Source organism: Bison bison, unplaced genomic scaffold, assembly GCF_000754665.1.
Source record: "Bison bison bison isolate TAMUID 2011002044 unplaced genomic scaffold, Bison_UMD1.0 scf7180017864377, whole genome shotgun sequence".
Taxonomy (NCBI): domain Eukaryota; kingdom Metazoa; phylum Chordata; class Mammalia; order Artiodactyla; family Bovidae; genus Bison; species Bison bison.
The window spans coordinates 28,839-40,881 of record NW_011494949.1 but is presented as its reverse complement, the minus strand read 5'-3'; the positions used below and the strand labels follow the sequence as shown (position 1 = coordinate 40,881).

The window sequence follows — 12,043 nt, the reverse complement described above, 5'->3', positions numbered from 1 at the left end:
GAGGCCCTGCGGCCACGCACCTGGAACACGATGGCGGGCACCGTCGTCTGATAGTAGCCGTCCTGGTCGGCCTCGGGCTCCGTCTCCTTCATCCAGTCCTTCTTGTCCGTCTCCAGGGCCTTCCGCAACCAGGCGATGATGTTGGACTGAGCCGCAGGGAGGACAGAGCCAGCCATGGAGTCAGCCTGCCCGCGGCCCCTCTCCCTGGGCCCCGAGGGCTTGGGAGGCGCCGCGACCCGCCCGCCTGCCTGCCCCTCCAGCTCCCGGCTCAGTGGCTGGAGGCGGGAAGGCCCCCTGCACATCCAGGCGGCTGGTCTCAGCCCAGGGAACAGGCAGGTCCATCCTCCAGTGGAGCAGGTTCCGACCAGTCCAGAAGGGGCCGCCTTCCCTCCACCCCGGCTCCGTGTGGGACCAACCATGACTCACGGTCAGAGTGGACATGTAGGTGTCCAGGAGCGCGGAGACCACGTCTGCAGAGAGCAAAGGCTCCAGGAGGGCCACATCCACCTCGGGGGCCAGCTCTGCGTTCCCCATCATTTCCACGCTGCAGCAAAGGGGGGCAAACAGACAGACTGACCACCAGGGAGGCAGGAGAGACAGACAGACAGACGGACTACCAGGGAGGCAGGAGAGACAGACAGACAGACTGACCACCAGGGAGGCAGGAGGATGAGATAGACAGACTGACTACCACGAAGGCAGGAGAGACAGACATACAGATGGACTACCAGGGAGGCGGGAGAGACAGAGAGACAGACAGACTGACTACCAGAAAGGCGGGAGAGACAGACAGACGAACTGACCACCAGGGAGGCGGGAGGACCAGATAGACAGACTGCAGACTGACTACCAGGGAGGCGGAACGACCAGACAGACAGACTGACTGAGTACCAGGGAGGCAGGAGGATGAGACAGACTGATCACCAGGGAGGCGTGAACCCCTCGGCAGGGCTGCTCCTGGGCCGGGGCTCGCTCAGCTACAGGACTGGAGTGAGGCAGCCCCCTCCTGCCGCCCCATCTGCCCAGAGGCTGGAGGGGAGGTCCATCTGCCCCTCATGGCACCCTGGGGACGCGGAGGGCCAAGCAGGCAGGAGGCCCCAGGAGCCGGGGAACAAGCCCTGGGTCTAGACGCGAGGCGTGGGTACTAGCCCTGACGCTCCTGCGAGAGGACAGGGCCCAGAGTGGGCACCACCTGACGTGTGCACCCGGCCCGCGGGGCCCAGGAGGCCAGAATGCGGAGCGGCGGACTGAGTCTGGGAAAGAGCTTTCACAAAAAAACATGAAAGCGAGGTACGAGGCTGGGTTCCCAGAAGGCCTGGGCTGACTGCTCCGATGACTCCTTAAACACGGGTCCAGAGTGACAACCCTAGGTATTAACAGCATCCAACACCTGTAAGGAACCCCAGGTCTTCCTACGTGAAAAAGTGCATCATGACACTCTGCAAACACCCAAAGACCATTTACAGTCTAGACTATTTCTGCCCCAAGAACCTTAATCCTGCACGAACATGTTTCTAGTGTGGAAACAGCCCAATGTTTCCCTTGAGAAAGTCCAACACAGCATAACATGATAAGCCAGGAGGCTGTCAAGAAACCGCCACTGACAAGACAGTGCTGACCACGTGGTGCGCGAGAGACAGATGAAGCCTAAACCACGCAGCCACGCAAGTGCACGCTCCGCAGTCTGGGGGCTCGAGCACGGCGGGGGCCCAGACCCCAGACTCAAGTCCGGCTCCCCACCGGCCGGCCGACTGACCCTGGGCACAGTTCCCCCAGGCCTCAGGGTGAAGGGGACGGTGAGAGGCCTTCCACGGGGGTGACCCACGGGGCCTGTGCACTGGGGATGGCTGTGGTAGGCGGCCGGCACACAGGAAGCTCGGAGGCCCCAGCCCCGCCCAGCCGCTGCAAGTACGTCGGACACAACCAACAGACGTTTTCTTTCTCTTCACGTTTTCCTGTACTGAAACGTACACACGTACACGTTCTTTACTCTAAGTGGTTACCAAACAACAAACAAAACACAAACCAAAGAAATCCCCAAACCAGGCTTCCATGGTGGTTAAGAATCTCCCTCGCAATGTAGGGGACACTGGTTCAACCCCTGATCTGGGAAGATGCCACATGCCGTGGAACAACTAAGTCTGCACGCCACAGCTGCTGAAGCCCGCACCCCTAGACTGCGTGCTCCACAAGAGCAGGAGCCCCCACGGTGAGAAGCCTGCGCACCAGACTCAAGAGGAGCCCCACCCGCTGCACCTGGAGAAAGCGCATACACAACAAAGACCCAGCACAGTCAAATAAGCAAATAAAAGCAATTAAAATGTAATTTAAAAGTCACTAAACTTTAATAAAATTAAAATTTATCAATTAAAAAAATACTTAAAAAAATCCTCAAACCTTACTACTAAAACAAGAGGTTCAATTTCTACACATTAGCAACAAGACAGGCTAGGATAAACTGTGCTTCCCTCTCACTGCTGCTGCTGCTGCTGCTGCTGCTAAGTCACTTCAGTCGTGTCCGACTCTGTGCGACCCCATAGACGGCAGCCCACCAGGCTCCCCCGTCCCTGGGATTCTCCAGGCAAGAACACTGGAGTGGGTTGCCGTTTCCTCCTCCAATGCATGAAAGTGAAAAGTGAAAGTGAAGGCGTTCAGTCGTGTCCGACTCTTAGCAACCCCACGGACCGTGGCCCACCAGGCTCCTGCATCCATGGGATTTTCCAGGCAAGAGTACTGGAGTGGGGTGCCATGGCCTTCTCTGTCCCTCTCACTAGCTAACCTTAAAGACTTTGAGAACACCCTACCACCGCCTTGTTCTTCAAGTCCAATCTCAAAATGATGCTGGCACACAGTGGCTCACGGCCCCTTCACAGAGTGACAAAACCTCAAGGCTGAAGATCAAAAGGGTGGCTGATTCTCTGCGAACGCAGGGGAGAAGAAACCAGACTCGGGTTGTCGGAAGCCCGCGAGAGCAATTGGGGCCCCTTCAGCAGCCATGCGACTGTGCAGGTCATGGAGCCTCTGGGTTAGACGGCCAACACCTCCTGCTCCTGGGGTCACTGTGGGACACACACAATGTTGAGCTGTTCCCCACTGTCCAGGCGCAGGAGCCCCTCAAGCACAGGAGCCTTTGCACGACCCAATCCCGGGTCACAGGCAGCCCAGGAAGGAGACGCGTCCACCAGAGGCAATGCCTGCGGGTGCCAGGTGCCCGCCCTGGGTCGAGGACCCAGCAGCTGTGCAGACTGCCAGCAGCCTACGGAACAGGAGATGTCAGGTGTGAAGGGGGCATTACCTGGTGTAAGTGTTCAAAACCCAGGTCAGCAGGCTGACGATCTCGTTTGCTTCCAGGTCCTCCGCTGCGAGGTCCTGCATGCGCGCGCTCAGGGCCTGGTGGTAGGTGCGCAGCAGGCTCCGGAAGATCTCGTAGTGCGGAGGGAAGCACTGCGCCAGCAGGTTCTTGGCCACGATGAGGTCATCCAGCACGTACTTCCGTATGATCTCCAGGTGGCGCACGAGCCACATCCTGTCCGACTCCCTGGTGTCTGCCTGCGTGCCCTCGATCCTGGTGGTCACTGTTCTGTCCAGGATGGTGAACATCTTCTCCTTCCAGTTCTTGGGTCTCCCGGGAGGCACGAAACCAGTTTGCTTTTTCCGGTCAAGTATGCGCCGGTCAATCTTCTCTTCCCTTTCGATGATCCTGACGACGGAGACGAGCAAGGTGGGGTCGCGGCGCACGGTGACCAGTGACCTCTGCAGCACCATCCACAGCTGCTTGGCCAACTCGTCGGACAGCCCCTGCGTGCTCCCGAAGTAGCTGTGGATGAGCGTCATGTCACGCGTGTTCCCGCTGTCCATGCGGTACTGCTCGTACATCAGCCCGTCCCGGGAGCACTCCAGGTCCATCAGCTTCCGGTGGGCCTGCAGCAGCTCCCCGTGCTCTATGAGGTCCTGCGTCTCCCTCACAATCTCGGGCACTGGGGGGAAGGCAAAGACGGCACCGTGAAACACCAAGGTGGAGCAGCTTGGGGTGCCAGGATGGCGGCAGGCAAGGGCAGCCAGGAACCCGCCCCCACTGGACAACCAGCACATGCACAGGACTTGGGTGAGGGGCCACACACTGCGGGGCTGTGGAGGCCACTGAAGGCTCACACCTTCCAGGGAAAGGCATGAACAGTATTTCAGCTCTCAGCACAGTACACACGTAGAAACTGACTGCAAATGACCAGGAGAGGCACAGGCTCAGAAAGACCTGAGAAGACTTTAAGTTTACATGCCAGCCTGGTCCTCAAAAGAGACGCAGCCTAAGACGTGGAAACAGCAAAAATGATAATAAAATCAGCATACCCTGGCAAAGAGGAACATCTGACTCCAGAGCTACGTGTTAATTAGATTCAAATGTCCACTACTCAACAGCAGCACAAGGCAAACAAGGATGGGAGGAGAGAAGAGAGATTCAAAGAAAAAAAAAAACAGAAACCATCCCTGAGAAGGACTAGACAGTGGACAAGACAAGGACTCTAAGATGAGCGCTTCAACATGCTCAAAGAACCACAGGCAAACATGGACAAAAGTGTAACTGAATGGAAAATTTACTTCAGATTCTCAAAACAGATTTGAGTGAGCAGAAGAATGAATCAGCAAACTTGAAGACAGGACAAAGAAAATTATCAATCATGAGGCTAAAAAGGAAAAAAAACTAGAGAAGAGAGGACAGAGCCTCAAGGGCTTGTGTTTCTCCACTGGGCTGACCGAGGGCACATGTGGGAGCCGAGGCGGCGGCAAGGGCGGGCACACCTGCCTCCCAGGGGCCGCGAGCGCCCACCAGCTGAAGGTCTGCAGTGACCCTCCATCAGGCAAGCATACTGGCACCACTTTCCCAACATCACTTGCTCACTTCATGTCTCTGTGTCACATTTTATTCTTTTATTACCTTAAAACGTCTCACATTTACAGGACATTCCATCTGAGAGCAGAACACACTCTCCTCTCACAGCACACAGAACGCTCTCTGAGATAGGTCACGTGTGCTGGCGAAGCCCCTGCATTCACGCCCACTCTCTGTGACCCTATGGCCCGTAGCCTACCAGGGTCCTCCGTCCATGGTATTCTCCAGGCAAGAACACTGGAGTGGGTCGCCATGCCCTCCTCCAGGGCATCTTCCCGACCCAGGGTCCAACCCACGCCTCTGAAGTCTTCTGCACTGGTAGGCGGGCTCTTCACCACCCGTGCCACCTACGCGAGTCAAGCCCTGGTAAACCTGAGAAAACGAAATAGTACCAAGTATCTTTCCTGACCAGAAGGTTAAGGATTAGAAATAAATTACAGAAAAAAACGCAAAAAACATAAACACGTGGTGGCTAAACACCATGTTTCTAAATAACTAAGAATCACTGAGGAAACTGAAAAGTACACAGAAACAAATAATGATAAAGACTCAACAGCCCAAACCAGAGGGACGCAGCAAAAGTAGTTCTAAGAGGGAAGCCTGCAGTGATTCAACCCCACCTCGAGAATCAAGAGAAGGCTTAAAGAAACAACCTAACCTCACACCTAAAGCAACTGGAGAAAGAATAAACAAAACCCAAAGTTACCAGAGAAAAGAAATTATAAAAATCAAAATAGTAAATGAAGAAAATAATAGCAAAACGCAATGAAACTAAAAGCTAGTTCTTTGAGAAGACAAAATTGATAAGCCTTTAGCCAGGCTCATCAAGGAAAAAAGGGAAAGGATTCAAATAAAAGAATTAGAAATGAAAATGGAGAAATTATTAATACAACTGACGCTGCAGAAATACAAAGATCATGAGAGACTACTCTCACCAACTATATGTCAATAAAACGCACAATCTAGAAATGAACAAACTCTTAGAAAGTGTAACCTTCTAAGACTGAGCCAAGAAGAAGTAGATAATATAAACAGACCTGTCACAAGCGATGAAATTGAAACTATAAGTAAAAATCTTTCAACAAACAGAACTCCAGAACCAGATAGCCTCTCAGGCAAATTCTACCAAACATTTAGAGAAGAGCTAACACTCATCCTTCTCAAACCCTTCCAAAAAATTGCAGAGGGAGGAACACTTTCAAATTCATTCTATGAAGCCATCATCACCCTGATACCAAAACCAAAGTTTAACAAAAAAAATTACAGACCAATATCACTGATAAACATAGATGCAAAAATCCTCAACAAAATACTAGCTATCAGAATCCCACAATGCACTAGAAGCATCATACACCATGACCAAGTTGGAGTTATCTCCGGGATGCAAAGATTCTTCAATATATGCAAATCAATTAATGTCATGTGCCATATTAACAAATTAAAGAACAAAATTCGTATGATCCTCTCAATAGATGCAGAAGAAGGTTCTGACAAAATTCAAAACCCATTTAAGATAAAAACTCTCCAGAAGGCGGGCAAAGAGGGAACCTACCTCAACACAGTAAACGCACATCCAACAAGCCCACAGCAACCATCGTTCTCAAAGGTGGAAAAACTGGAAGCATCTCCTCTAGGAACAAGACAAGGGTGCCCACTCTCACCACTATTACTCAACACAATTTTTGAAGTCCTAGCCAGGGCAACCAGAGAAGAAAAAGAAATAAAAAGAATCCAAATTGGAAAATAAGATGTAAAACCATCACTGTCTGCAGATGACGTAATACTACTATATTCACAGTATCCTAAATCCTAAAGATGCCATCAGTTAGAACTAATCAATGAATTTGGTAAAGTTGCAGTATACAAAAGAAATAAACAGAAATCTCTTGAATTATTAAGGAAACAATCCCATTTTTCATTTTATCCAAAGAACAAAATACACACGAATAAATCAATCCAACGAGACAAAAAAAAGAAATGCAACAAGGCAAAGTGGCTGTCTGAGGAGGCCTTACAAATAGCTGAGATACTAAGAGAAGTAAAAGGCAAAGGAGAAAAGGAAAGATACACCCAATGGAATGCAGAGTTCCAAAGAAGAACCAGGAGACAGAAGAAAGCCTTAAGTGAACAATGCAAAAAAAAAATAGAAGAAAACAACAGAATGGGATTTAGTGATCTCTTCAAGAAAACGAGATACCAAGGGAACACTTCATGCAAAGATGGGCACTATAAAGGAGAGAAACAGTAAGCACCTACAGAAGCAAACAGGATTAAGATGTGGCAAGAATACAAAGAACTGTACAAAAAAGATCTTAATGACCTGATAACGATGGTGTGGTCACTCACCTAGAGCCCAGACATCCTGGAATGCGAAGTCAAATGGGCCTTAGGAAGCATCGCTACAAACAATGCTAGTGGAGGTGATGGAATTCCAGCTGAGCTACTGCAAATCCTAAAAGATGATGCTGTTAAAGTGCTGCCCTCCATATGCCAACAAATTTGGAAAACTCAGCAGTGGCCACAGGACTGGAAAAGGTCAGTTTTCATTCCAATTCTAAAGGGCAATGCCAAAGAATGTTCAAAATACCAAATAATTGCACTCATTTCACATGCTAGTAAAATAATGCTCAAAATCCTTCAAGCTAGGCTTCAGTAGTAAGTAAACCAAGAACTTCCAGATGTTCAAGCTGGATTTAGAAAAGGCAGAGGAACCAGAGATCAAATTGCCAACATCCGTTGGATCACTGAAAATTCAAGATAGTTCCAGAAAAACATCTACTTCTGCTTTATTGACTACGCCAAAGCCTTTGACTGTGTGGATCACAACAAACGGTAGAAAATTCTGAAAGAGACAGGAATACCAGATCACCTGACCTGCCTCCTGAGAAATCTGTATGCAGGTCAGGAAGCAACAGTTAGAACTGGACGTGGAACAACAGACTGGTTCCAAATTGGGAAAGGAGTATGTCAAGGCTGTATATTGTCACCCTGCTTATTTAACTTATATGCAGAGTACATCATGCAAAATGTCAGACTGGATGAAGCGCAAGCTGGAATCAAGATTGCCGAGAGAAATATCAATAACCTCAGATGCGCAGATGACACCACACTTATGGCAGAAAGCAAAAAAGAACTAAAGACCCTCTTGATGAAAGTTAAAGAGGAGAGTGAAAAAGTTGGCTTAAAACTCAACATTCAAAAAACAGAGATCTTGGCATCTGGTCCCATCACTTCATGGCAAATGGGGAAACAATGAAAATAGTGACGGACTTTATTTTCTTGGGCTCCAAAATCACTGCAGATGGTGACTGTAGCCATGAAATTAAAAGACACTTGCTCCTTGGAAGAAAAGCTATGACCAACCTAGACAACATATTAAAAAGCAGAGATGTTACTTTGCCAACAAAGGTCCGTCTAGTCAAGGCTATGGTTTTTCCAGTGGTCATGTATGGATGTGACAGTTGGACCATAAACAAAGCTTTTTTTCCTGGGCATCAATGAATTGATGCTTTTGAACTGTGGTTTTGGAGAAGACTCTCAAGAATCCCTTAGAATGCAAGGAGATCAAAGCAGTCAAACCAAAAGGAAATCAGTCCTGAGTATTCATTGGAAGGACTGATGCTAAAGCTGAAACTCCAATACTTTGGCCACCTGATGCAAAGAACTAACTCACTGGAAAAGACCTTGATGCTGGAAAAGAGTGAAGGCAGGAGGAGATGAGAATGACAGAGGATGAGATGGTTGGGTGGCATCATTGACCAGATGGACATGAGTTTGAGTAAACTCCGGGAATTGGTGATGGACAGGGAGGCCTGGAGTGCTGCAATTCATGGGGTCTCAAAGAGTCAGACGCGACTGAAGTGAACCGAAAGGAAAGAAAGCTAAACCTAAAGCTATCAAAATAAATGAAATAAGACTAGAGCAGAGATAAACAGAAAATTGAAACACAAAACAGAAAAATCAAGAAAACCAAAGGTAGTTCTTTGAAATGATTAACAACTGACAAACCCTACCCAGATGAACTAAGGGAAAAAGAAGACTCAGGTACTAAACAGTTAAAGCGAGGACACTACTGCCAACTCTGCAGGAAAAGAGTTAGAAGAGAGCACTGTGAGCAAACGCAACCCAGCGGGGTAACCAGATGAAGTGCACGTCCCAAGAAACACAAAACCTAAACCACCAAGAAACAGAAAGTCTAAATAACCAGTAAGCGGCTTGGAGGAGGGGCCATGGGGAGTATCATTAACAGCTGCAGACTTTCAAGTTCTTCTTTCAGTTTTACTGAGACATAATTCACACACAACTCTGTGCAGAGTTCCAGTTTTCAAGGTGAAGACAGTCCCTGAGATGGACTGTGATGATGCCTTCACAATGATATGAAAGTACCTCATCTACAACTGTTCACTTAAACGTGATCAAGACGATAGACTTTATACTGTGCATATTTTATAGTTTTTAAGAGTGGAAAAGAAGAACAAACAGGCTTTGTTCATAATACTACAGAATTACAGGCAATGATCAAAGTCTGAAGGGAGACAAACAAGCACAACATTTTCTCGGTAAAAACACGCTCCTAACAAAAACCACGTCTACATCACAGCCTCGCTTTTCATCAAAAGAACATTATTTTCAACCTCTATGGATGAACTGGTAGTTTTTTGATCACTTGGGTTATGTGGATCCAAATGCCATGTGGATGAAAAGGTAACTTTTTAGTCTTCTGGTGTTCATTTTACAAAACCAGAAGAAAATGACAGTCAACAAGAAATTATAAGATGGAAATCAACTAAGAAGGCTCTAAACGTCATGAAGGAGATCCTGGTCAGATTCCAGGCTGCCAAAGGTCACCAGGAGGGACTGCTGCCAGGGGCCAGCACAGCAGGCGGTGCTGGGCCACTCACGGGGGCAGAGCAGGGCCCCAGTTGTCAGGCCCAGGGTGACGAGAACGCACAGAGGGACGGCTGAGTACTCAACAACGCTGCCACCAGACATACGCACCCAGAGGAACAGGGCCACTCGTGCCGTGGTTCCCAGCGGTGGGCGGAGGGGAAGAACCACACCAGGTTACACGCAGGCGCCAAGCAGCATGAACACTCAGAGACCAGACACCACAGGAGGGACGGGAAGGGGCCAGACCACCCTGAGGCTTCTGGCTGGGATGCTGATAGCTGTGACAAAGACGCGGGGGGAGGGGACTCGGACGGAGGGACTCGGGGAGGGACGAGCTCCCGGGGGCAGAGCACGAGGAAGCTGGCTGGACACAACAGAGCCCCTGCCCTGGTGACGGCTGACACGGGGCCCAACCGGGCTACGGAGCGCTCTTCTTCATGCCAACAGGTACTGGGACAGGATTCTGAAAGGGTTACTTCTGTCCTTGCCACCCTGATCGGCCCCAAGGATTCCTGCAGGCCCGACCTCCATCGGGGCTGGGTCTAGGGCGTGCCCACCCTCAGCCTCCGGCTTGTGCACAGGCCTCCTGTCTGGGAGCTGCTGCTCAGGGATCTCTCCCGCGCCTGGCAGGGTCCTGCGTGCCACACGGCGGCAGAGGGAGAGCGCGCATCTCTCCCCATGCACACGTGTTCAGCTCTCCATCTGTCCCTCGGTCCCCACAGACTCAGAACCACACTCTACCAGCCCTCATCTACTCAGCAGACCACCCATCCACGTTCAAACAAGACCCTAACCGTGCAGGCCGAACCACACCTCTTACCCACTCTAGGGGGCCCACAAAACATGTCGCCCCCGGAAAGCTGAAACCCCCCGCAACACAAGCAGGCCGAGGACACACGTCCGCCGGCAGCTACCTGAGAAGATGTTCTTCAGGTTCTCCACGGCGGCAGCGAGCTGGCTGTGTCGCACGACCGCGTCCTTCACATCCTTGAGGCTCTCGATGGTGTTGATGCTCTGCCTCCAGTCCTTGCTGACATCCGCCAGGGACTGCTGGATGTCCTTGACGTCATTTAGCGCGTTATGGAGCTGGCTCAGGCCCGTGCGCACGCCATCCAACTGTGACTGGATTGCAGCCTAGGGAAGACACCGGGGGTGAGCAGAGCCAGGCCGGACCTGGAGGCTCAGAGAGTAGAAGAGAGGCGCTTCGGTAACAGAGACAGTCAATAAGCAGAACAGTAATGCTTTCAAGCTTTGTTGAGAAAACCTCCCAACATTCTTCATGCAGCCCTTGGCCTGAAAATGCTAGACTCCACTGTGGGAATGCCCTGGGTCCCATGGCCCCCCTTAAATGGTCTCCTAGGACTCTGCACACCATCTCGCAGGCATCCTCAGCTTCCTAACAGGCCTGATCTCAATGGAGAAACAGTCAGGACTTGTCATTAACTTAAGTGGAGAGGGCGTTCCTGCCACTCAGCCAGAACCAGACTCCGCCCTAGGATGGCGGGCCCCAGACACAGAGCTGGCCCATCTGACGTTCAGACTCACTCTGAGAGCCCATGGAAGTGCCGCCCAGGGAGCCGCACAGTCAGTCAGAACGGAGAGAGCATGAAGGAGCAGCAGCAGGTGCATGGGAATAGGAAGGGAACGACAGGCCAGCACAATGGAAGTCAGGAACACCTTTCACCCATAAATCGTAAGTAGCACTTAAAAATAACTAATGATTTCAAAAGACCACACAACTGTTAGTTAATCCATGAGTTTCCAAAAGAGATTAAAATTCTGGATAAAAATGCAGCAGGTCTAAACTATTTTTTAAATTGATATGAAACTGTTTCAAGTTAGTCCAACAGGTCTTTGGCTGCTTTGCTGTTGCAAATGAATGACCCACATCCTGTCTCGTCAAACCTGCCATAACCTGGGCACCAATGTTTTCAACTGGACAGACAACTTCACTACCGTATCAGTGCAAGAATTCAGTTCAGTTCAGTTCAGTCGCTCAGTCGTGTCCGACTCTGCGACCCCATGAATCGCAGCACGCCAGGCCTCCCTGACCATCACCAACCCCCGGAGTTCACCCAAACCCATGTCCATCGAGTCGGTGACGCCATCCAACCACCTTATCCTCTGTCGTCCCCTTCTCCTCCTGCCCTCAATCTTTCCCAGCATTAGAGTCTTTTCCAATGAGTCAGTTCTTCGCATCAGGTGGCCAAAGGATTGGAGTTTCAGCTTCAACAACAGTCCTTCCAATGAACACCCAGGACTGAT

The 12,043-nt window shown here is 50.3% G+C and overlaps 1 protein-coding gene across 5 annotated transcripts in view; it reads right to left on the bottom strand.

The window, feature by feature from the left end:
• The window catches only part of EXOC3 (exocyst complex component 3), a 27,088-nt gene that overhangs the window by 10,647 nt on the left and 4,398 nt on the right, over positions 1-12,043 (bottom strand). For all 5 annotated transcript variants that reach the window (XM_010857106.1, XM_010857108.1, XM_010857107.1 and 2 more), the window contains 4 exons: positions 10,693-10,912; positions 3,296-3,977; positions 427-544; positions 21-146 (listed from right to left, as the gene is read on the bottom strand). In XM_010857106.1, coding sequence (XP_010855408.1) covers positions 21-146; positions 427-544; positions 3,296-3,977; positions 10,693-10,912 — 1,146 coding nt within the window. The remainder of the gene's footprint in view (positions 1-20; positions 147-426; positions 545-3,295; positions 3,978-10,692; positions 10,913-12,043) is intronic.